This window comes from Anser brachyrhynchus (genome assembly GCF_964034855.1).
Source record: "Anser brachyrhynchus genome assembly, chromosome: Z".
NCBI classification, from domain to species: Eukaryota; Metazoa; Chordata; class Aves; order Anseriformes; family Anatidae; genus Anser; species Anser brachyrhynchus.
The window spans coordinates 79732404-79756868 of record NC_137697.1 but is presented as its reverse complement, the minus strand read 5'-3'; the positions used below and the strand labels follow the sequence as shown (position 1 = coordinate 79756868).

The following is a 24465-nucleotide window of genomic DNA, read 5'->3' as shown; positions in this document are numbered from 1 at the left end:
TGTAGTAGTCATGTAAGAGGTCTTATCCTGACTTCTTTCTGAGCTCCGTGATAGTGACATCATGCTAACTGAGCTCTGTTTGTTCCAGAGCTGCAGCGATGTGCTTCAGGAAAGGTTTGCTGTGGAAATGAAATGCAGTGTGGCGTTACGTCTGGCTGCTCTACACATACAAGAGAGAATCTATGCTTGTGCTCACCCACAGAAAGTATCCTTGAAATACATTGAGTAAGTTCCAAAATTTCTGTGTTATGTTGTGAGTAAGCCTGGAAGAAATAGTGTCATCAGCTCTGTGTTTGCCCAGTATTTAGTTCCGGTTAGGAGACTGTCTCTGACCCAAAGAGACTATAGTCTGTTCGTTTTGCCTGTTGTTCTAATGCAAGGTAGCTGCCTGAGCCTCCCTGTCTTTAACCTGCTGAGTTGCCTAAATAGTATGGGTATTTTAACATCTGAGCATGTCCCTAAGCAGACAGAGATACTGATTCTGGTTCAGGAGGGACATCAAATTGCAAATCTCCTGCTTAATTGTGCTTACTAAGGCTGCTTCTGCCAGTATACTGAAATATGCAAGCTGTAATTTGGAGAGAGAAAAATCACCAAATTTTCCCAGTCAGTACTTTACATCCATTCACCCACCAGAACTTTCCCAGAAATACCTAATTTCAGTCCTTATGTGAAATAATAAGATCTGGAAAACAACACAGAAAAAGTTTTCACAAGCAGCAGGTGTGATGTGCTGCCTGCCAGTGATGTTAGATCACACTTTTCCTGAAGACCAGCCGTGCTTTAAGCAATTGTCATGGGTCAATCATTAAGTAACTGGCATTGGTGCTGTAACTGCACCACAGAGCCAAAACCACGCTATACAGTGCCACTGATTCCCTGTGTACAGCCAGACATACTCAACCGCATGCTGTTAGTGGAGAGTGAGAAGCAAGTACAGACCAGTACACCGTTCTTAGGTCGTGGATATTTAATACTTCAGTTGAGTAAACTTTTCAGCAAAACAGATGTGTCATGTTTTTGGGTCTAGGGAACCAGAGATATTGAAATGTAGTAATCATGTAACCGAAGTAAAGAGATTGTAAAGACAGAGTTTTCATCCTGCGCGTGGCAAGGACAGACAAGACCAATATGCTTACTGAGCTTTTAGATTGTCTCCTGCACAGCAGGTGTTTTGCATGAGACCACGTGTGCCTCCGACCCCATCAGCTGGCTGCCGTTCAGCATGTTCCCTTGTTGCTGTGGGACAGCGCAGTTGGGACCTTTTTCGTTCCCCTTCCTGTCTTTCTGGCAGGAGAGACTGGGGAATTGAAAACTTCATCTCACCAACTTTGCTTCGAAACATGAGAGGGAAGGATATCAAGAAAGCCATCAGCTACCATATGAAGCGGAACCAGATCCTGCTGGACCCTCGGCAGAAGGTAGTACGCGTGGCCTGCGTTTGAGGTGCTTCCTGGAATGCTGGCAGCATTTCTCAAGGCCGAAGAGGGCATGTCTTTCCTGTGCGGGTCTCTTCTCTGTGTGACTGCTTGTTGTTTGTTTGTTTTTTCCTCATATTTTCATTTTGTCATCTCTGCAGCATATGCACCCTCATTTCCCCATACAGTGTGTTGTGATGCAGTTTGCTTGTGCAGTTGTCAGATGGTAATTGTGGTAATATAGTATGGTTCTATTCAGATTTATTGCTTATGGAAAGCAAGCTATATGTGTTGGTCAAATACTGTGTCCTGCATGAAAAGAATGTCTTCTAGCCAGTAGGCTACCTGACAAATCTTATTCTCTGTCACGTTTCTAAACGATGTTTCTTCTCTTGCAAAATGAAGCATATGCTCGCAGCAGTCCAAGTGCGTCTGAACTACCTACAAATCCTGAGTGACCTGAAGATGTACAATGGGAAGATCTTTAATGCCACCCTGATGGTATGAGTGCTGTTTATCAATGTAATTGGGGTTTGATATGCTGTCTCAATGCCTCCTCTGTGCATCCTCCATGCGGTGTACTTGGACAATAACTGGGAATCCAGGACACAAGGAGTAGTTTTACCCTTTTTTTTTCCACCGGTGAACAAGATCAGGTCTAAACCAAAGCAAACCCTATCCAAAGCAAGAATATTTAAATATTGTTCTACATTGTTGATGTAAGACTAGCAGCTGAGCCTTCTTCCATGTCTTTGCTTTGTTGATGCTCGTAGAAAATGTAACATTGGCTCTGCTGATGCTGTTTCAATGAGCTCCAGTATAATACCACTCTTCCCTGCCCTGGGACATCATGGTAATTATTGGTCAGGGTGTCTGCAAGGGTAACTCAGCATAGCTCCACTGAAGTCAATAACAGTTACCCGGTAATTATGCATAGTTTCCTAATTGAAGTTTGTGACTGGCCCTTCGGATGAACTCTGTCCATGTTTTGAATGTCAAAAGGCATTCAAAGATTAAGATCTGAGCATGTTTCAAGAACAACTGTTATGAAAATGTTTTGGCCAATCTTAAACCTTTCTGTAAAAAAGAACGCTGTTCAGGCAAGAGGTTTCTTGGCTAGTTGCCTCTCCCTGTGTGGATCTGTAATGAATGATGGACCACAAGCAGTTCATAGAGTGCTGAGCAGTGTAGGTGGGCCTGTACCAGAGGAGGACCTTTCTGAATGGTTTGCAGTAATGTCTAGGTTTACACTTATGTGCAAATTGAAATATTTCTGCCAAACTATATGGGCATTAAGTTAACACATTTTTTTTTTCAAGTGTCTGATCCTAACAGAAAGTCTTGATATTGCTTCCAAAACCAAAAATGCCTTCTTGAAGTTTCTGGCCAGCTCCAGTAGGTCTTACTAGGTCTATCTGGCACAGCCAGCCAGGTGACACTTCTGATAGCAAGCTGCTGCTGACCACCTCTTTGGATCTGCTAGATGGCTGGTGCACCTCTGGGGCCACCTGCCTTGGGGACACAGGGAAACTGGCGGTCCCCAAGTCAGAGAAGAGAACGGCCAGGAGCAGGTGACCTGACGGCCTGTAAGTAACAAGGGGCTCCCTTTGCAGCTGGCTAGAGTCCAGTTGTAAAGGGAGTCCAGTGTTAAAAGATACCACAAAAGAATGGGTGGCTGAGGAGTCCCTGCCCAGCACAGGCAAATGGGTTCCTGCTTAGATTTCAGCTAAAGATTCAACCTCTCTCCCTACAGCTACAGGACAGAGAATCATACGTTGCATTGCTGGTGGGTGCCAAGTATGGGGTGAGCCAGATTATCAATAGCAAGCTAAACATCATAACAAGTCTGGCAGAGTTTGCAAACATCAGCAGGGTGGAGCTTACAGAGGAGTCTGAGAAAGTGAGCATGGTAAAAATCTACCTACAGGATCTGAAGGTAAGTGGTGCTCTGGTGGTAGCCAGCATGTGGCTGTGTCAGGGACAGAGAAAAAGGGGGGAGTCATGCACACTGTCTTTTTTTTTTTTAATTAAATCTGACATTAAGCTGATGGTATCATTATTACAAAAGGCTTAGAATAGACTAAGAAGGGAGAGCTTATAGGAAGAATATCAAATGAGCGAAGAAAAGTTGTTACTCTTGCTGTGCTTTATCAGTGAGACCTATCAAAGAAAACACAACAAAAACTATTTCTCTTCTTTCTCTGTGTTTCATACAGAAACAGAGTGCTGTACAATTATGGCCATATGGGGGAGAGGAAATGTCTTTTCAGTGTGCCGCATGTTCCTGCAGATTGTGGTACAGGTGATGTTTGCCTGTTCTAACATTGTTGCTGTTTTCTGTTCCCCTACTGAAAAAAAAAAAAAAAGATGCTGACCCTGCTGCTGGAATCAAACAGTGCAAAAGATCTTGTTTGCCTCATCATTGGCTACTACAGACTGTTCGTGGATGCGAATGCCTCCATATTTACTTGGGGAGAGAAAAGACAGCAACCGCACCGTGTCTCAGCTGAAGAAGGTTAATTTGCCAAAGAATGGGGAGAAAGTGGGTGGATCATCCAGCAGTATTGGTGTTATTCCCTCTTGAGAACAGTGTCATGGTAGAACAGTAGCCTGGGAATGAACAGTGACAACTACAAAATTTTGAGACTATCAGCCTTAGTGTCACTGCCATTTTTCCTTGAACCCCAGACCTGTTGGGCAGGGGGAGAGAAGGAGTGATTATCATCTTTCTCCAAGAAGTGGAGGCTGTTTCTGTCATTGAAATAGCAAACCTGTTACTGAGCACTTGTGCTCTTTTACCAGCCTCCAGAACAATTTACCCTCTGGCCAGCATCTGCTGGCCAGGAGAAGGAGAATCTGTTTGCCATGCTGTCCTGTCTCTTGTAAGGATAACTCCAGTCTAATAGGGTTTGCAGGCAGAGGCTTTAGGCAACGTGTTGCCTGGCTGCTTTTCTGCAGCTCCCTTTGGTTACTGTTCTGCAGTAAAACCAGACAAAGCAGGCAGGAAGGACCAAGCCTCCACTTACGGGTTATGACCCTGCAGGTCAGATTGCATCTTTACGTTGTTTACTGATGAGGAACTGAAGGCAGAGTTCTCTGGGCTTTGAATCCCTACTGTGTGACCAAGTTTGTAAACCCTTTTCTGGCAGTTCCTCTTTGCCACCGCAAAGGACAGGCTGACAGATGTGTTTAAATCACAGGATATGAATCTCGAACCTGCAGTGATTCTGAAGACTCCTGGGAACTGGATTCCTCCTCGGAGCATTGCTTGGGCATGCCTGCAGCATACAGCAGCACCCCTCCTGTGTGCGAGAAGGAGCTGGGAGAGCTTCACAGCCGAGAGGAGGACAGCACAAAGCCCCAGGCTGGAGGAAGTGACCAACACGATGCGGGTGGCAACACAACAGACAGTACATCTGAGGCTTCAGATTCAGCCAACACAGAGAGCCGGGGGTTTAAGACGAGTGGCTCAAGTGACTCAATGGATGCACTGGAGGAAGATGAGTTGGAAGCTTGCTCTTCCTCCAGGCCAGAGTTCTTCCACTTCTACACACCAACTGTGCACGAAATGAACAACTCAGATGAGAGTTTCTTCCCCATTTGTGCTGCAGAAGGCTCCAGAAGGGCAGAAGACAGGGACTTCTTCTGTTTCTTGCAGGTACCAGAAGCAGAGGAGCACGGATGTGAGCACAGCCCGTGGGAGGAGAGAGGAGTGGACATCGGTGTGTCTATGCTAGGGACCAAGCTATCTGAGAGAAATGCCATGGGCTATTACAGCCTGTGTTGCAGCGTATCCCCTGCAGGTAGTGTAGAGAAGAGCAACATCAGTCACAGCCCTGGAAGAAGTCCTTGGAAAGATGTGTCTGCCCAGGAAGAGGCACACTGTGGAGCGGAGCAGGCAGCAGAAGCAAGCGATCTCATTTTGGAGCCACCCCCGGGCTTTGGTGACACCAGCTCAGAGGAAGAGTTCTACGACGCTGCAGACAGCCTCAGCCCCCCAGACACCCTGGCAGGTAAACCCGTACCCACCCACTGCAGGTCACCTCCTGTTCTCACCTTCCTTCCTTCTCCTGAGCTGGGGTGATGCCTGTTTGCCATGTCAGTCTTCTGAGAAAGAGCATCCTTCAGCTGTTCATAGTTTTCCCAAGATTGTTGAAAGACCTTTGAACACCCGTTCTCTGCAAGCCACTCTTCATCGAGAATACTTTACAAAGCTGTCAGTGAGTGTGCATATAGAGGTCAGAACAGCAGCCTGGCAGGGAGATTTGTCTTCACATCTAAGCACTCAGTCTGAAAAAGAGTCAGTTTTCAAATGAGTTTGGCGTTCTGGGAAGTCCCCAGGTTTCTGGAGGAATTCCAGAATACCAAAGTATGGCTCTGTCTGATCTTGAAGCCATCGTGCTGCAGGAGTAAGTTCTGTGCATCCTTCTGTATAGGCTGAGTCTTTGGTGATGGAAGAGGTAATGAGTTCCAGAAACAGAATGCAGGAAAGATGTATGCCCTGGCACTAGCAGACACCTTGATGACAGATATTCCTGGTAGGCACTACCTTCACTCTGCTATTCTCCTTCAAGTTTTGGGAAAGCTGGAAGCTGTAAAACAGCTTATTGTTCCATGCACCCCTGAGATCAAAACAAATTTAGGGGTTAGAGGCATGCTATGTAAATGGGGCGGGTAGACTTACGGCTGAGCAACAGCTCTCTGTAATTGTATTTTCTCAGAAAGGAGAGGATTCTTGTTTTCTGAATTAACCGGCTCTGCTAGCACTGACTGAACTTAAGAATTCATTTTATGTAGTTAAAACAGTGTTGGCTTTTGAGTTCATGCATGGTGACAATACAGTGTTCAGGCACGAAACTGTCATCTCTGTGTGTTTTTATGATCTAAATATCCGGGCTGGAAATTTCCGATGCTTCTCTTCAGTGTTAATAAATCTGCTCCTGTAGGTAATACTCTAGCGTGCTGCTTTTATCAGCAAATTTAACTTGAGAATTATAGCTGTACCTGCAGTCAGATCAAGTGACTTCAGTAAGCGAGGGGAGAGACTCTCCAGCTCCTTTCATAACTAATCCTCTACTTCAGTTTTTGTAGCCATAGGCCCATATACATTTTTCTTGGTGTAGCTCAGTCCAAGTTGGTGCGTGACAATAAGAGAGGCTTTCCTTTGGCACTTAGGAAGCAGGCTCTGCTGCCAAACCCTTATGTCTGCAATTGCAGGACTTGAGTTAAAAGCTTTTTGGCCCACTATGTACGTGTATCTGTATCCTGCTGCCTGGGGCCATTTTCTGACTTGCATCTTCTTTCTTTGCCAGCAGGCTACAAGATGATGTCCCGGGAAGGTACAGACAACTCCTGCATGCTGAAGAAACCAAGGTGTTACAGCCTGGGGGAAAACCTAACGACAAGGCAGACAGCAAGAGAGAAGTATGGAAAGGAGAAGCAGCTGACATATGCCAAGAGCCTGAGGAAGAGGAGATCTTTTCTGAAAACCAATTACACCTCACAGGTCACTTTCCCACTGGCTTTACCAGACTCTCTGCAGAGCTACTGCACTTGGCCACCCACACCACCACTGCTTGCTCAGCCCCCAGATCCACCCTCCCCAGAGAACTTCAAGGAGGATGCAGAATCGGGACTTCCTGCTGCCACCCAGGCCCAGAGAGACACTGCTAGCACAAACCCGTCCTCTGACATGATGGAAATGGAGCCTGACACCATGGAAACAAAGTCAGTGACTGATTTGGTGGTTTCTTCCATTTCAGCTGTTCGCCTGCAGGGTGACCACAGGGAGGAGAGTGCAGATGTTGCCATACCTGTGGATGACCTTTGTCCAGCACGTGCTGTATACCCACCTTTCTTGTTCCTGGAGGAGCCCATGTACCTTCCCAGGGAACAAAGCAGAGTTGTCCAGGAAAGTCCCACAATGAAGGTAAATACCGGGTGGCCAAGTGATGAGAGTTGTGTGAGCATCGGAGATTGGCTGGCCCAAGCAGCACCGGGAGGGGAGGGTGAGAAGATGGAAGCCAAGCATGAGGCTGGCAGTGTCCCTCTGTTCCAGGTCCAAGAGGTGACTTGCCCTGCTAATGAATGTACTCTGCCGTCTCCGTGCCGTGGTGCCAGCATGGCCATTCCCCATGGGGTGGCACGGGACCAGGATCTGCTTCCTACTGCTGGCAGGCAAGCTACATGCGAGGAGCCTGTCCTGGCTCCCTGTGAAGAAGGAAAAGCTAACCTTGACAGCTGTGCTGACTACAAGAGTGACCATGCCTCATCACAGGCAAAAAACAGACAAGAAATAAACAAGGAAGCCTTACAGAAAGTGCACAGTAAAAATCACATGGGCTTTCCAGATGCAACCCAGCTGTTAACAGATTGCAGCAGCACCTCAGGGGTTATAACTCGCCTCTCCTGGCTCTCATTTGGTGCGAGATCAGACCTAACTTCACCCAGCCCATCTCAGAAGAGGATAGATGCCCCACTAGAGCTTTTGGACTCTCAGAGGACCAGTAGGTGCCTAGAGGTTGATGTTGTCAGAAAGGAGATGCAGACGTCCTCAGCTACACTACCCTTTGAGAAAGAGTTGAAAAGCAGACATGGGCTGGATGAAGGGGAGTCCAGAAAACACACAGAAAATGTTGCTCACGAACAGACTTGGTCTGTTCGGACTTCTCCCAGAGAACAGGTTACAGAAGTGGAGAAAGACTCTCCCCTGACTCCTTCTCAAGGGCTTTCCATCTCCTCAGGCCCAATTCCCTTGGGCTCATTGGAAAAAAGAGCTGGAGACCACAGGACTTCAAATTACTCCTTCCTCTGCTTTAACCATAAGAAGGATGAGCAGGCGCTTTCTGGACCCATCATGACCAGATTTTGGGGATTTTCCATGATGAAGACATCACCACCACAATTTGGAATGGACAAGTGCAGCTGTCAGCTATCCTATGTCAGCTGCTTCCACAGGCCTGATGAAGAAGGAGAGCAGGAAACCACCATTCCTATGTGCAGCTTGTTTCTGCAGCCCCTCACTACCCCACCATCCACCAACCGCAGTCTTCCTGGGTCCTCTGTGGACAGTTACCCTGTGACCACTGCTAGGGACAAGGCTGTGTGGGACCCTCACGTCCAAGCCCTCAGCCAGCTGAATGACCAAGCACAGATGAGCCCCGCAGACTTCTCCTGCTTCCTAGCCTACACTACAGAGCTCCGGGAGGTTGTGGGAAACCTCTCAGGGAGCCAAGCAACCCACCTGCAAGACCGATGTGCTGAGCAGGGTGCTGAGAGCAAGGGTGCCCTTGGCTTAGCCTCCCAGGACCTGCTGTCCAGTTGCAAGGAGCTTCTGAAAATAGAGCGGCCACTTGAAGAACTGCAGGATGCTTTGAGGGTGACATTTGGGCACCTTGTTCAGCTGGCAGTGGCCTGCTTCCAGGTGACACACTGCCGGCTGTGCAGGCAGAGGCAGCAGGAGCTCAGGGCCGCGCTCGTGGATGTGGTAGGCACCTATCACCAGTTTGTGCAGGCTGTTCACCAGCAGCTTCACAGGCAAGGCTGCCCAGACCTGGGCACCAAGCTCCTCACTCGCCAGCACACAGCCCTTACTGCTGCCATGTTTTGCCTTCTGCAGCAGTTCAGGGTACCCCCGTTGTTTTGACAGGCCAGTTGGTGGCAGATGGATGCAGTGAGTGGAGAGGAGCTCAGATGTGTTCCCTCCGTGCATTACCAGGCTCTCCTGCCTAGGATGTTTAGACCCCCCAGCTCAGCAAATAGTCATGGGAGGGCATGTCCATGCACATCGGCAACTGCCCAGTTCAGGGGTGGCCATGGGGAAGGGCATGCCCCGCTCTAGCCAAGCTTTGTGTAATTCTGTGTACACAAGCACTGTGTAATATGCAAACTCATAGAGCGCTTCAGTAACTTATATCTAGCCTGGGGTTCACCCCTCACCTCCTGAACGCTTTGCAGATGGCCAGTCTCAGGGTGGTGGCCTAGCCGCCTTCTGTCACCTGTGGAGAGAGCCTTTTGTCTGCCTTTCCTCAGTCCTTACAAACACGCCAGGCAGAGAGATGACCAAGCAGGCTGTGAAGTTGAGTGAGATCAAAGCCCACCCTGCTCTGACAAAGAAACCCAGGCTGCTTGGTCCAGCCTCTGTGGCTGAGCTTGTGATAGAAAACACTTCAGGGGGGGAAAAAAATATATATGCTGTTTAACTGCTTTTGCAAAGGTGATAGAGGTTTTCCCAGGCTGGGGATACACCATATCCTCTCCTTCTGACATGGTTTCTGCATGTCAGCCATATCTTCTGTTTCCATTTGCTGATGCTAAAGAAAGTCCCTAATCAGCATCCTCTTCCCTTTGCCCCCCTCGCTGTGCTATAACAGCTATTTAAGAATCCCTGTCTTCTGAAAAAGGAAGTCCTAAGACTGAAGTACCAACTTGACAGCCATGGAGATGAACCATGATGTCAGCCTCCCTTGGAGAAGGCAAGCCCCTTTTCCCAACTTTCTTGTCAGTAGCTCGTCTTGCATTATGTACTAGGTATCCCTAGCTACGTATGAGTTGTTAGCATGTAAATGTTTTCTAAGTTGTCTAGTCAATCAGTGTGCCTTCCACTGCTGGAGGCACATCCTCAGCTCTCCAGTGATAAAGAAGGCAGGAAAAGGTCTCTGAGCGCTATTTTCTGACTTAGGAATTTGCTTGCAGGGGTGGTGCTTTCAACAGTCCCTGCAGATGAGTGTGCTCAGAATGGAGGGGTCTGCCTAAGGCAGCAAAGGGGAGCCGGCAGACCCTCAGCTGCCTTGTTCCATGCAAGGTCACCCCATCTCATGTGCCCAGGCAGTGGGTGGTCAGGACTGTCCCATGATTCTGGAGTAAAGGACAAGTCCTTGCAGCTGAACCCTGGTGTAGGAGATGGAGGCAGCTGAGGGTGCTGGCTGGTGGGTGCTACACGGATGTTCTAGCAGTCCTAAGGGACCTTGCAAGCCAGGGAGATGCTGAAAAGCACCCATAAGAATCTGGCAGCCTTTAGCAGCCCTACATTGACTCCACTGTAGGTGCTGCCGCTCACTGTGCACCTACAGGCAGCAAGCTACCCGAGGGCCATCTGCTTTCCTAGCTGCAGAGGCTAAAGTGCCTTCAGCCACTGGGGAGGATAGCTGAATATTCACTGAAGCAGGATTTCGTGACAGTTATTGCTGGCAGGTCGTTTTAGTTAGTGTGTGTGCTGCTGCCTAACAATCTCAGGGGATGAATTAGCAAGTTAAAATCTCTTATACTTAAGCCAAAGTGCAGACTTGCTGTTTTAGCAGGGTGCAGTGACACCTAACTATGCACTAACAACTGATGAGTAGGGCAATGTGACTACAAACAGGAAGAGCCCATGGGATACAACAAAGCAACAGGCACCTGCAAAGACAAATTCAGCCTATATGGGGATCAACAACTACTGCCTATCAACAGCTTCAGTCATTGACAGTAGGTGTTCTTGTTTGTTTTTAAAGCAACAATGACTTTGGTAACTTTATCTTGTGTGCATCAAAAATGCTCTCTGCTCAGGACATAAAATGCGTCATGGTTCTGCTCTGTGCATAGTCAAATCCCAGATACCTTTTCAAGAGGAACATCAGAGTTAGTGAACTTCACACATTAGTGCAGGACGACGGATAATGATAACGCAGCAGTAACTGTAAGGATGCAATGGAACTTTAAACATTTTATTTTAGGTTGTGAGCAGCATGCACAGAATTACCTACAGGCTTCGGCAACACACCAAGTCTTCAAGAGGTATGAAGAAAATAGCACATGGTGTACCTAGGAACTTTGTTCATTGCAGAATCTCTTCCCATACTGGGTTCCCCAATTAGAACAGCACTGTTCTTTTCCTTGGGAGGAAGGACTTTTATTCAACAATGTGCTCTGCAATTCTTCCTATTTAATCAAGGTGAAAGAAATACTGTTAAGCTCTCCTCCCTGTCTTAGAACAGTTGCAGGCTTAAGAGTCACAGATTCTCCATTTTTGTTTGCAGATGCTTGTTAAACTGAATTCCTGTCAGTTCTTCGTTGATGCTAAGGCTCAACTGGCTTTTGTTTTCCATTTCAGGATGAAAAGTCATTTCCAGCATTGTACTGCTGAGGCAGAATGTGTCACTCTTGACAAGGTCTGTATGCAAATAAATTTAAGCAGAGCTGTTTTTTCTACACACGTTCACGCTGGTGCCTCTGCTTGAAATCTGAAGTTTGCTGCTCTTCCCTGCAGAACTCCTTAACATCAGAAAATAAAAGAGTTTTCTTGTGCATTGTCATGCTGAGGTATCTCCACTTACTTCTCTGCATCTGGAAGCACGTAGCCTTTTCCAGAAGAAACTCCAGCTTTCAAGGCATCTGGCCAACTTCGGGTCTTGTAGTAAGTTGACAAGACATCAAAGACTGTTAGGAACAGAGGGATGTACCATGCTCTGACACTGTTATCCATGGCAAGCCACGCTACATATTCCACTGGCTGCAAAACATCAGGAACTGAGAACAGATGATGCTAGAGGAGGTTAGCATAGGGCTTGTGCTCCTTTTCACTTCAAATCTTACAAGCAAATGTGTAAGGTAGCTTATCTGAGAGTAAGTGACATACCTGTTTTGATGATGACAGGGAAGCTCTGACTAGGAAAAGCACAGGCTTTGTCAGCCAAAGCAACTTGCCTTGATTCAGGCTGACACAGGCCTGTCCTCCCTTGCCTAGGACCTTGAGTGCGTTCTAGCAAGGGCAGCCTCCTCACACTGAATTGTGCAAAGCTAGTTATTCAGTCCTGCTCCCTGAGAATGGGCTGATACAGAAGAGTGTGAGACCTTTAAAGCTGAAACACTAGGGACAAGGCCTAGCAAAAGAAAAGTCTGCTACCAGTTTCCCCCACCACTCAGTACTATGCCTCCATTTTGAATGCTCTTTCAGAGCCTGTTAACTTTACCCACCCAGGCACATGCCAGGACATGGCCCAGCCCCTCACCTTGATTAATTGCCAGTGTCTCTGAGTGGTAGTTCTTGGTGTTTACAGCTTTTACCATGTACTCACGAATTGGGAGGCGGGCTGTCTGCAAGGACTGCTCTTGTGCCCTTCGCAGGGTCAGCTTCTGTAAGGGAAACAAGAACAAGGTACCCAACGTGCACAAACATATATAGCATGCACATCATCTTGAGTACAAGCAGCTGTGAAGCTGGAAACTGTACTGGAGTTCATTTCACTCAGACTGTTCTGGTCTCTGCCTGGTGCTGGATCCAGGCAGAACCTTGAAGTTCTGTGAGAAAAACGGATGGTGGCACAATAGTGATGTCTCAAATTAGGGCAGCAGCAGCAGCACTGGGTGCTGCCACTTGGATGTCTGCTCAGTAGAACGTGGGGCAGACCAGACTTTCAGGTTCCAACAGGCTACTACTCACCTTGTGAATACTTTCATCCACCAGGCCTCCAAGGATGTACACTTTTTTTGGATCAATATCTTCAAGGACTAGAAACAAGATAAGTACACGCTCATCACCTAAAACAGTAAAGTCATGCGCTACACCATTCTCCAGGCAAGGCCCAACTTACATGAGAAAGCTGTGGCCAGTCACCTTTCACCCTCAGACTGTGCAGGAAGCCAAGGCTTCTAAGACAGAAGTGTCTGCCTGAACCTGCAGGCAGCGTGAAAAGGGGAGAGCACACGTAGACTGAAAGCACAGACTGCCAGAGATGTAGCTCTATAAGCAATGCTTTGCTCCTTGTCGTAACTTCTATTCTGGCGCATGGCTGATGTGGTGAGTGTGATCCTAATCTGCTCTGCAGTTAGCTTCCCACTGTCAGGGTCACCTACCAAACAAATACACACACACACCCTAACCAGATTCTTTATCAGAACTGCTTTCTTTCATGGAACAGGAAAGGGATCTGTGTCCCCATGAACATGGGGCCAGGTAGAAACAGAGGGAGAAGAGAAAATGAACTCAGCACCAAATTAAACAATAAAGGGGATATTGTAGCCACTGTGTTATTTCCAAGAAAGATGCTGTTTATACTGCATCCAAAACTGCCACAGCATCTCTACTTTTCTACTTGGTAGCATAACAAACTGCAGGTGTCTACACAGAGTTTTAGGTTAGGTTTGCTGCAAATCACAAGCAGCACTGCTTCAGAACCTCATCCCGTGCCAAACAGATTGAAATTGCAGTAGACTGAGCATCTGATCTAAGGACACTGTATATCTCATGCAGCTTGAGACAATGAATGCTTGGAATTGAATCATACGATGCATGAAATATTACTAAAATAAAAGCTTAAAAAAAAAAAATCAATCCTATGCCTTGGTTCCCTGTGCCTAAAGCAAGTAAAATATTTACCATTCTCAGAGTCAGGAGTGAGATAAACAATTGCATCTAAAGGAAACAGGTCCAGGTAACTTTCTTGAGTAGTATCCATCTGAAAAATGCAACACAGTGAGAGAAGCCCATTAGTCCTAAGTTCAGCTGCCACCCACTCCCGGACAGAAAGAAGCATACTGAAACTGATACCACTGCTTTTTGGTGTTAAGAGCCCTACAAATAAGTTTTTTGTTTTGTTTTGTTTTTCTTTTTTTAACTGAAAAAAATTCTACGTGGGCACTGATTGAGTACCTCAAGATCCATTAAATTCTCATCAAAATCTCTAGACATGGTTTGAGATAGAGAGATAAACAATTTCCTAATTTCAAATGAGATTTTAATTCTTGAAAGATTCAGGAATCTCCATTTCATGTGTTTTTCTCCCCTCACTATTACAACACATGGCCCCAGGCGTGCTACAGAACACATAGCTCAATGTCACTACCGTAACCTGCATGCGTGGGTCCCATCCGTAAGTCCCACTGAGCTTGGTACAGAAGGCCGGGTCAGCCTACCACGGACCTGCATGCCGACACCACTCACAGCTCTCATCTGAGCACATCTCAGCCTGTCTTGGGTCAACATGGAGGGCTAGCAGCATGGCTGTAGGGTGCCATTAGACAGGAAAACAAGCCACTGGAATGGGACAGGCGTTCCTTCTAGGCCTCAAAAGCACTGTAGACAGAAACCCTTACCAAGTAATTGGAGAAGCCGTCATTCATACGAAAGCATTCCTCATAGATCAACGAGCCCACGACAAACTCCGTCAGATAGAGCCAAAATGGCTTCTCGGCCTGTCTGTTGGCCCCGTAGAGTCTCCTGATCTGAGAGGCAAGGCGGCTTGTTTCCTTCCAAGAGATAACAAGCATCATATTAACAAGCGACCCACAAACCTCAGGGCCAGGAGCACCATGGCTCTGTCTGCCATGCATGACACTGGCTGGCTGCTGAGGGAAGGTGCAGGGAGCGCAGCTCTGTTGCCTTCAGGTCTCGCTGAAACCCCGACTGCCAAGTGCCCAGGCAGCCTGTGCTGGAGAGCAACAGCCAGAGGCAGGCCCTGAGGTGGAGAAATGGCCAAAACCAGGAGGGTCCTGCGTCCCCCAAGAAATTCAGCTCAGGAGAGCTGCCACATCCCCCTCGGTGTGTGCACCCTCATCAGCCCCAGCTCCAGCTGAGCTGGTGGGCTCCTCAGGGCTTCTGAGCAGGGCCAGGACAGACCGGCGACCTGCCCAGCTGCCTCCTCGCCCGCTGCCGCCGCCCTCCGCGCCCCCCCTTGAAGCGCTTCCTGCCAGGATCCTTCCCGCAGACGCAGCGCAGGACTGAGGGGTGGCGGCAGCGGCTGCCGGGCCGCGTTGAGGCCGCAGCAGAACGAGTCCCCGGCGCGCTGAGGAGGTTCAGGGCCCGGGGGAGAGGCCGGGCTGGCAGCAGCGGGCAGCGGCCCCGTACCTTCAGCGTCATGCTGTCGGCCATGCCGAGGTCCACGCAGAGCCGGGGCCCCGACGCCCGGGCCTCCAGAAGCCGCTCCTCCGCCAGGGCCTTGCTGTGCCGGCGGGCAGCCCCTGCGGGACAGAGCCGAGAGAGGTCGCGGGGCTTCGCCGCGACCGCGTCCCGCCTGCGCCCCGGGCGGGCAGCGACCCCCAGCCGCGCCCGGCCCCGCTCCGCGCCTCACCTCGGCCCCCGGCCCGCCGCGCCCGGCTCCGCTCCCTCTCCTGCCGCCGCCGCCTCCTCCGCGCCGCCAGCACCCGCTCCCAGCGCCTCCGCTTCCGCAGGACATTCCTCTGCGGGGCGGGAGGGCGGCGACACGGCTCAGGGCCCGCGACCGACCCGGCGCCGACCCGGCCCCGGCCCCGGCCCCGGCCCCGGCACCCACCGAGCACGGCTCCGCTCCGCCCGCCCGCGCCGCGCTCGGGCCCGCGGCCGACGGCTCGATCCGCAGCAGGCGGAGGGCCTCGCGGAGCGCCGCCGCCTCCCCCGCCGCCGCCTCCCCCGCCGCGCTGCCGCCCTCCATCGGCGCCGCGTTCCGCTGCGCTCCGCTCCGGGGCCGCCCGCGGTGGGCGGAGGGGGGCGGGCCCAGGGCGGAGCGGAGGGCAGCGGCCAGCGGGCGGGCGGTACCCCGGGGCCCGGCGCCGAGCCGCGGGCACTTCTCGTTCCGCGCTGCGGGCCGGGGGCCGGCAGGGAGGCGTTGCTGCGCAGGGACAGCCGCAGGAAGGCTCGGCCGCGGCCTGCCCGGTGCCTCGGGAGCTGCTTTCACGCAGAGGCTCCGCGCCTTGCCCGAACCCCCCCGGCCTGGCTGGGGTCCCGGGCCCTCTGACTGACTCTGGCTTCACCTCGGAGCCCGTCACCGTGGGCGGGGGGGGCGGCGGCCCGGTCTCTCAGCGGGGCACCTGCCTGCCTACCGGCACCTGCCCTGGGCACGGGCACCCCGCAAAGCAGCCTGTCTGCGCTGCCTTCCAGAACAACTGCCTGCCGTGCACAGGCGCCCTGTGCTTCACAGTGACCAGTCGAGGGTCTGCGATCACCTGGATTGCGTTCCTGCACGCGGAGAGGTTTCTAAAGCACCTGAAAAGCACTTTTGGGGACGGTTGCCCCTTTGATTCGAGCAGATGGGGTCATGCACAGAGATGCACAACACTGTGTCAGAGTTGCCTTCTCTTGAACACCTACCCCTATGGGCACGCGTTGATTTTTAATTATTTTCTTTTACCCACTGCTTTTCAGACAGTGAGTTCAGTCCGTGTTGAAGCTGCAGCCCTCGGCAGGCCAGGATGGCTGTGGCAAACTCAGCGGAGAGCAGCTCTGCCCCTTACAAGCAACACCAAGCAGAGCTGGGACCCAGAGCGTGGCCTTTGCCTGCTCCTGCCTGGCTTCACCTGACAGATGGCACAGGTCGCAAGCGCTGCTGCTGCGCCTAGGAGGGGACTTTAAAGCAAACTTGCTCAACGCCAGCCCCCTGCTGCGGCCGCCGCGAGCCGCCGCGGGCCCCCGGACGCGGGATCTGGCGCCAGGCCGCGGGGCAGCGGCAGCCCGGGCCCGCCCCGCCTCCCTGGGCCGGCCCCGCCGCCTCGCAGCAGCGGCCGGAGAGGGGCAGGACGCGCCATGAGCGGCTCCCTGCTGCGCGGCCTGGCGCTGCGCCGCGGCTGCCTGCCCGTGAGTAGGGGAGCGGGCCCGGCTCGGCACGGCACGGAGCGGCCCGGAGCGGCACCGGCCGGGCCGGCGGTCGGGTGCCGGCGCCGGGGCGACGCCCGCGGCCTGGGCCCATCGGGGCGTTCGGCCCCGGCTCCCGCTGCGCCGGGGCGAGGGGAGCGGGTCGGTCCCGGTCCCGGTCCCGGTCCCGGTCCCGGTCCCGGTCCCGGTCCCGGTCCCGGTCCCGGTCCCATCGCGCCGGGGAAGCCGTCCGCCGCGGCCCCGGAGCCGCCGAGGGGCGCAGTGCCGGCGCGGCCGGGCCCGAGGGCGCGGGAGGCAGGCGTGCGGGCCCTGGCCGGGAGCGCCCGGAGGAGAAGGCCGCCCGCTGGCCGGTGGTGCCTCGTTCCCCTCGGCCACGCGGCTGTTTTTCCCTTTGATAGCTTTTCCTTTCCGTTCGCGGGGTGGCAGGTCGTTGCAAACAGAGGGTAAACGTGTCAGTCACCTGCCTGCCAGCCCTTCCTCAGGCTCTGCCGTTTCACACGCGCTGCTTCCTCGTAGCTGGGCACTTTTCCCTTCCCCTGTTAGAGAGAAAACCAGTCAGGCCTTCGTAGCGATGCATACTGACTGGCTTTGATTGCAAACAGCGTGCGTGGCTGATCTTTACGTGCTAGGAGACCTTGCTTTCAGTGGCCCTGAAGTTGCTTGTTGTACTCCAATTTTATTTTTCTGCTTAGCCTCTGAAGTCTCCTTCTGAGATGGTTTTCCTGTTAATACTTGCTGCAGCGTTCTGCTCATCTCCATACATGCTGCATAGATGCTTTCTGGTGCAGCTGCCTTGGAGTCATCGTTCACAGCAGCAGGCAGACATGACCCTGGTTATCATTGTGACTCATTCATGCTGTAGTAGTGCTTTGACAATTCAGTTTGGAACTCAGCTATACCCATGCCAAACAAGAACGCTTGGAGTATGCATGATCTAACAGGTTTAATTTTCACCCCAGATTTGTGGGGAACACTGTTGGAATGACTGGTAATTACACAGTGTTCCTTGGGAGTTTGGATATCGCTGTGGTGAGCGATGAAGAGCTGTGGAGACTGCTCACAGGACACTCTGTACAGGGAGTCAAGACACCTTGGTGCTGTTCCCACACCTGCACCGCCGACCTAAGGCTCACCCAGCGGGAGTCACCCCTCATCAGTGCCACTCTCCTCAGCTGTAAATTGCAGCTGCTTTGGTAAAGCGCTTTGAGACACAGCTGAAGAGCTGCCTAGACCCATAGCCTAGAAATGCCTATAGCTTCTCTACCAGACACTGCAAGATCACAACTCCTTACTGCATCAGTGCAGTATTTCAGAGTGTGACACACGGTCCTATCAGTACCAAACTCTTTCCAATGGTTTTGGTGTGACAATGCTGTTTACTACAGGCCACTAAAAAGCCTGAATCTGGTGCCACTTACTGGCCTGCAGGAGGTGAGGCTGCTTTGCCTGGGGTAAAAAAGGTGGATCAGAAAAGAAAAAACAAAGTCTTCAATTTACTCGTAGTGCTGCCTGCTACTGAAGATCTGTTAGGTCTAATGCTGGATGTTTACGTGATGTTGTGTTGTGTGAAGAGCAGTGGAGAAAACTTTTTAGCTTGTGAGAAGCCTCAGGTTCGGCACTGGAGCAGATGGGATGATCCACGAATAGCAAGGACTATGCAGAACAGCAGCGCTAGCCTGCCATCTGAGAAGAATGTGTAGGAAGGAGGTGAGGGGGTGTCGTGCTCATCTGATGTCCACACAGCAGTGTAGTGCTGAAGCCAAGAGTGAGACTTGGGTTTTCTTTTCCAGTGTGCCAGCTGCCCTGCTAACAGCACAGAGTGACTTACAGAGACAGAGGTGCCCATCAGTCCTGTCGTAGCTCAGGAAAAACCCTCCCTTCCCAGGCTCCCAAAACGATAAATGTCCTTCCAAATAATAAATTTTCCTCTCTCCTTTTTCACCAGCGTCTGCCCTTCCTAGCCTCCGGGGTACTCCAGAGAAGGCCCCGCACGGCAGCCCTGTGCCATGCATACAGCACCACGGAAGATAGCTCGGCAAGACCTATTGGACGATACCCAGTGCCAAATAAGAAGGACATGCCATATGATATTGTGGAACTCATGGAGGAGGTAGAAATGAAGGTAAAATGTTTGGCTGTAAAATTATGTCAGTGGAAAGTGTCCAAACTTTGAGTAGGTAATACATTATAAGAGACCAGTTCTCGTACACGTAGATGTAACACAATCCTGATACAAGACTGAGGTGAGCAGCACTTCTTCCAAAGCTCTTTCCGATCTCTAGGATGGGGATTTTACTGGTAATTCTGCAGTGTAAACACTGTATGTCTTCCTGGTTCCCCGAGGCTAGTGTGTCAGACTGTGTTGTGTAGGGCGGAAGCAGGAATGTTGGCATATTAGGTTTTCTGGGGAGAGCATCTGCATTCAATTGAAACACTGTTACAAAAATATATATATATATTGTTTATGTGAATTGGAGAAAAAAAAAGTGGGGGCAGCTGTTTTGATGATAACATTAAAAGGCTAAGAGGGTACTTCTGCTGTTGTGCTTGGACTTTACCCAAAGCTACATGGGGAACCACATTTAGCACAGTGGCACAACAGAACAGTAAGCCTAACACACAACTGTGTGTATGGAGGACGAGAGTTTCCTTCCCTACTGCTGTGGAGAGCGAATGTTGCACATGCTTCATTGATGGTGAAACATTGCACAAAGCCACAGCTCTTCTGAGACTTCTCTTCTCCAAGACCTTCCTCTCACAGGAAAGCTGGTCCATCCCTTCCTGTCCCGTGAGTGTGCTGAATCTTTGCTTTGTTACAGTGACCTCAGGGAAGTTTGTCTATTAACAGAATGAGTCAAATAACAAATTTGATATACTGAGGAAGAGTCAGCACAGATTTCAGATGCTGTGACAAAAACTCTTCTGTGACAATGCATGGAAGGTTCAGAAAAGACCTGTGTATAGTATCAACGCAACACAGAAAACTTGCTTTTCAAGAAGTGCTGCCACTCTCTGTGGCAAGAGGCTGCTAATCAAACTATTCAGTATTGGCTTAAGGGGGATGAGCCTCCCCTTTGTCAACTATCAATTAACAGATGTGTGAGAAGGGAGGAATACTTAGGCAGTTGTTTGGAGGGAGATTGTTTGAAGAGTCAGTCGCACCTGAGCTACTCTATGAGCTGTTCCACATAAACACCGTGAAGAACAGCAGCCCATACGCTGGTAGAGTCTGCAGACAATTACTGCAATCACAACAAAGAAATGATCGTGTAAAACTGCAGTGGGATCTCACCGTGTCTGGCAGCCAAACACTGAAGGGCAATTGAAATCCCACACTGATAAATGCTGACTGCTGGAACAGGTGAGCGCTGTAAGGGCTTCTCCTGCCTGTAAGAGGTAGCAAGTGATTCTCTGTGAATGGTGTGCCATCAAAGAGATGTGCTGTGCGTTGCCAATTACCCGGGAGAGAACAGAGAAAGAAACAGAACATCATTGTGCTAGCGTATCGCACTCAGTGTGCCTGTACCTCCAACAGTGTGCCATTTGGGCTGGGCTGGCTCTGTCTTGTGTCCGGTAAACCTGAAGGAATGAGGAGAGCTCCAGGAGCTGTAGTATAGTAAAAGGGGCATTACAGCTTCTGCGCAGGGAGATGAAACAGGTGATAATGTTTCTCTTTGAAAAGGAGTTTGTCATATTGCCCTAAGGCAATACTGGTGTGTCTACAGTGACCAAGGTAATCAGTCCTGCTACGAAACTGCAGCAACACTTAGTTAAGGACAACATCATTACATTTTTAGTCATGTATAAATGGGTTCAAAGCACATAGAGATTGGGTCTGTGGAGATTGCTCAGTACTGCTGTGCTATTTAATTGTTCTCTAAGCCTAATGTGGCCTGCTGTTCTCTGTTAAGTTACAGTTCTTGACTTGTTTATCTTTTTCCTTGAACAGACTGGATTTCTGCCCAATGTCTTCAAAGCCTTGTCGCACCGACCTGATGAATTCAGAGCTTTTTTTGCTTATTACAACGCCATTATGAACAAGGAGACAGGTAAACCATACAACCACCTCAAAACTGCCCTTCCCTTTATAGATGTAAAAAGTTCTAGAAGCAGCATTTCTGACATTGTCAGTTTTATTCCCTCACCAGCCTTGTCTCACCTCATAATAACAACTGTCAGAGTTAAGAATTGTGTAGGTACTTCTGGCTTTCTCACGTTGTGTAAACCTTCATACTTAATCCTGTGGTTAAAAAGCAGCCCTGAAGCCAGGCTGGGGTACTTCGCTACACTATGCTCTGTGTCACAACAGAAAAGGACAGGTTGCTGCCTGTGGGAATAGGAGTCAGGAGTAGAGCACGAGTAGAGCACAGGCAGAGGCACTGGATTCATGGACAATGCTACAGTGTCACAGTATCTGAGCAAGGTGAACAGAGTAGGTCTGCCAGTGGTGACCAGAGCCTGCCAAGAGTCCAGATTCCTCAGACATGGCCATAGTGATGAGGCGGATCCAAGATCGAGGCAGAAAGCTGGTCTGTGTCTGTGTCGAGTTCCAGATCAGCAGGGTTACATGTCCAGACAATGCAGCTGCCACATAGGCCAGACGGGAGCTATAGCTAAGGGCCCAGCATAGAAACAGCTCCCAAGGAAAGGGAGATGTTCCAGGGTCCTTGCTGAGGCTTCCTGCAGCTCTTTCTTCACAACAGTTCTTACCAATGAACTGGCCATCAGCCATACACAAAATTTGTGTGAGAGAGGATGTACTCTGTGGGCCCTGACACACTGCTGTGGATTTCCAAACCCATGCTGTTGACCATATCCTGCAGAAGCAGGAAGAAGCCAGTGCTGCTTCCATACAGTCTGGGAGATTTGTGCAGCAGGTGGCCTCTGGGTGTCCTTGGAGTGGAAGGTGACGGAGGGCTGGTTGCAGCAGTGCAGCTGAAGCTGGGCTTCATGTAGGGAATGTTGCGCAGCTTTCTAACCCTCGAGAAAACAGAGGTTGAGGACTGCTTCTTCCCCCCTCCTCTTTCCTGTGCTGTGGGCCACTGAGGTGTGTGTACTCATTGTTTTTGTTGTACAGGTACGTGAGGAAGATCAGGATTGTGTAAAATAAGCTGTCATGAGTAGACTCTTGCTTAGAGGAGATGAGGGTTTGCAGGCAGGGTCTTTGCGGACAGCAAGGAGTGCAACCTTATGGCTCACCCACTGTCATACATGCAGTCTATGCGTGAAGCTTTCTGCTCTGGTGGTGCTGCTGGAGTGAAGCCATGCTGCCAACTGTATGAGAGCCTTGTTTTTTCCCTTCTCATTCCCACACTTCCACCCTGTTTGACTCAGGATGTACTATAGTACTCATAGTACTATATGAGTAGTACTCATACAGTACTCATGTACTATAGTATCAGGATAGTACTCAGTACTATCTTGCATCTTTTCAGCATCTATCCAGAAGTATCACAGAGTTGCCACCTTCTGGCACTAATCCGTTTCAGAGAAAGAAGTCCTCTTCTGATTCCTCTTCATTCAAGAGGTTTTATTAGCATCTTTCACACACTTTCTTAAAAGACACTTGTTTTACGGAAATATTTGCAAGGTCCAGTAAAGCATAGCTTTTGTGGGGAGGAAGGGGGACCTTGGCCTTCGCTGTAAAGTGTGGTTTCAAAATACCCTGATTCTAATTACGTGATAAAAAGGCAAAGAATATGAGTGCTGATCGCCAGGTAAGTTACTCCAGTCCTGTGCACAGTCATGTTGTGAAGCTGTTTGTCAAAACGATTAGTGTTGATTCTGAGTATAACAAAGTACAGCCATCTTCTTCAGAGCTTCTTTGGAGAAGTCACAGGGCTAGACACTGAAGAAGTTGTGGTCCCTAGAAGTTCTCAAAGCTGCAGTCCTAGGGTATCTCCCTCCTGTCTGCTTTCTTCTCTTTAACTTCAACAGTTGTTTACTTGTTTAAGCCTACCTAGCAAATTCTAGAATGTTGCCCTTTTCTGTAAAAGAAGCAATCAAGTATGTGTCAGGGAAAGAACAGGTTACCCCCTGCCCCCAGCCACTAGCTGCGGAGACAGGTACAGAAAAGTAACAGGTTTCTGCCTGACGAACAAGTAACTGTTCTCCTCTGAATTCTCGTATCATGTAGAATCATTGTTACCCTGCTGTGTCCCTCATCCTAATTAGGTGCCTCATGAGCAGCAGTCGGGGTTAGCGGGTGGCCTGGATGGCCATCAGGGACTGGTTGCGGCACGTCCCTGCATGCTCCCTGGAGGTCTGTCTGCAGGGCTGTGCTGCATGCAGGCTGCACCCAGAGCCCTCTCCTCCCTGTTGCCTCAATGGTACTGTGGTGGATATTTTTGATAATAAAGCATCCCAAATCTTTTGCTTTCCCCTTAGGGCAACTCAGCAAGGCAGACAAAGAGCTCATAATTGTGGCTACAAGTGCTGCGAATAGATGTCCCTACTGTGTGGTTGCACATGGAGCGCTTCATCGGATATATTCCAAGCAGCCAGCACTGGCTGACCAGGTAAGTGCAGTTAGAACAGTATGTGCTGCACCTCCTTCGCGTGGTCCTTTTGGGGGATAAGGACGGTTTTCTCATCTGTATGTGCTTCCTCACCGACAACTGTGATGCTTAAGTCTATATGGTTCCAGCAAGAGCGTTGGGGAGAGTGATCTTGACATGCCTGGGTCGCTAACTTGATACCTGGCTTTGCAGGCTTACTGGCGAGCAGCCCAACCAGTAAGCCAGTTGGAAGTAGGACCTTGGCGTGAGTGTCTGTGTATCCTCATCCACCCTCCCTGTGAGATGTGTGAGGGGCTAGCTGACCTGCTGGGCATTCATCCCACTGCCTGCCCTCCTTGCTGTTTTAATCCAGTCTGTGGAGGCATCTGCTCCCGTTGGGGGGCAGCCTCCTGATGGTGTCGGGTGCCATTTTGAGAACTCCTCGGTAACATGCTCGGCAAAGCTGCCACAGTTCTGAAAATGAGAAGTGAAGTAGAACAGACCGGTCTTCCGACTCCTGGCGGGCGGGATGTCTGGGTCAGGTCCTGAACAAGAGCCCGCGCGCCGCCAGCGCTGCTCCGGGGAGCACGGCGTTGGTCACCCAGCTGCGCTTCTTGCCACACCCGTCCGACTGAGCCGTTTCCCACCCCGTCGCAGGTCGCCGTGAACTGGGAGCTGGCCGACTTGAGCGACCGGGAGCTGGCCATGCTGGAGTTCGCGCTCGCCGTCTGCCGGGCCGACACCATCACCGACCAGCATTTCCAGAAGCTGGCGGCGCACGGTTTCGACCGCGAGGACGCCTGGGACATCGGCATGATCTCGGCCTTCTTCGCCATGTCCAACCGCATCGCGCACTACCTCGGCCTGCGCCCCAACGCCGAGTTCTACGCCATGGGCCGGCAGCCGCAGGGCGGCGCGGGCCGCCAAACATGACCGGGACCGGGCCCCGTCTCCGCGCCTCTTCCTTCGGGGCGCGGGGGGCGGGTCACGGGGGGGGGGGGGGGGGGCG

The 24465-nt window shown here is 50.7% G+C and overlaps 3 protein-coding genes and 1 long non-coding RNA gene across 20 annotated transcripts in view; 3 read left to right on the top strand and 1 right to left on the bottom strand.

Moving 5' to 3' along the window:
• Positions 1-10973, top strand: part of FRMPD1 (FERM and PDZ domain containing 1) — a 57483-nt gene extending 46510 nt beyond the window's left edge. For 9 of the 10 annotated variants that reach the window (XM_080574945.1, XM_080574944.1, XM_080574946.1 and 6 more), the window contains 7 exons: positions 89-225; positions 1295-1421; positions 1824-1919; positions 3172-3354; positions 3786-3933; positions 4619-5431; positions 6731-10973. In XM_080574945.1, coding sequence (XP_080431071.1) covers positions 89-225; positions 1295-1421; positions 1824-1919; positions 3172-3354; positions 3786-3933; positions 4619-5431; positions 6731-9063 — 3837 coding nt within the window. In that variant the 3' untranslated portion in view covers positions 9064-10973. The remainder of the gene's footprint in view (positions 1-88; positions 226-1294; positions 1422-1823; positions 1920-3171; positions 3355-3785; positions 3934-4618; positions 5432-6730) is intronic. The other variant, XM_080574949.1, reaches the window with a different exon arrangement.
• A 136-nt stretch (positions 10974-11109) lies between these two features.
• Positions 11110-15867, bottom strand: TRMT10B (tRNA methyltransferase 10B). 8 transcript variants are annotated; one of them, XM_080574985.1, is made up of 9 exons: positions 15665-15867; positions 15464-15572; positions 15241-15353; positions 14490-14642; positions 13774-13852; positions 12838-12905; positions 12407-12530; positions 11732-11924; positions 11110-11568 (listed from the first exon to the last, which is right to left on the bottom strand). In XM_080574985.1, exons 1-9 carry the CDS (start codon positions 15800-15802, stop codon positions 11553-11555), a joined length of 993 nt encoding a protein of 330 aa, XP_080431111.1. In that variant the 5' UTR covers positions 15803-15867; the 3' UTR covers positions 11110-11552. The 8 variants fall into 8 exon arrangements, with proteins under 8 accessions (XP_080431111.1, XP_080431116.1, XP_080431112.1 ...); XM_080574990.1 differs by having other exon boundaries at positions 11732-11834; positions 12473-12530; XM_080574986.1 differs by having other exon boundaries at positions 11732-11805; positions 15665-15866.
• Positions 15868-16782: 915 nt separating this feature from the next.
• LOC308186083 (uncharacterized protein) lies at positions 16783-24400 on the top strand. The gene is made up of 5 exons (XM_080575001.1): positions 16783-16941; positions 18905-19081; positions 20909-21008; positions 23347-23477; positions 24114-24400. The coding sequence occupies exons 1-5, from the start codon at positions 16891-16893 to the stop codon at positions 24387-24389; spliced, it is 735 nt and encodes a 244-aa protein (XP_080431127.1). The 5' UTR covers positions 16783-16890; the 3' UTR covers positions 24390-24400.
• LOC308186094 lies at positions 16948-18780 on the top strand. Its single transcript, XR_013943908.1, has 2 exons — positions 16948-18666; positions 18750-18780. It is a non-coding gene; the product is annotated as an uncharacterized lncRNA (long non-coding RNA).
• Positions 24401-24465: the final 65 nt, after the last annotated feature.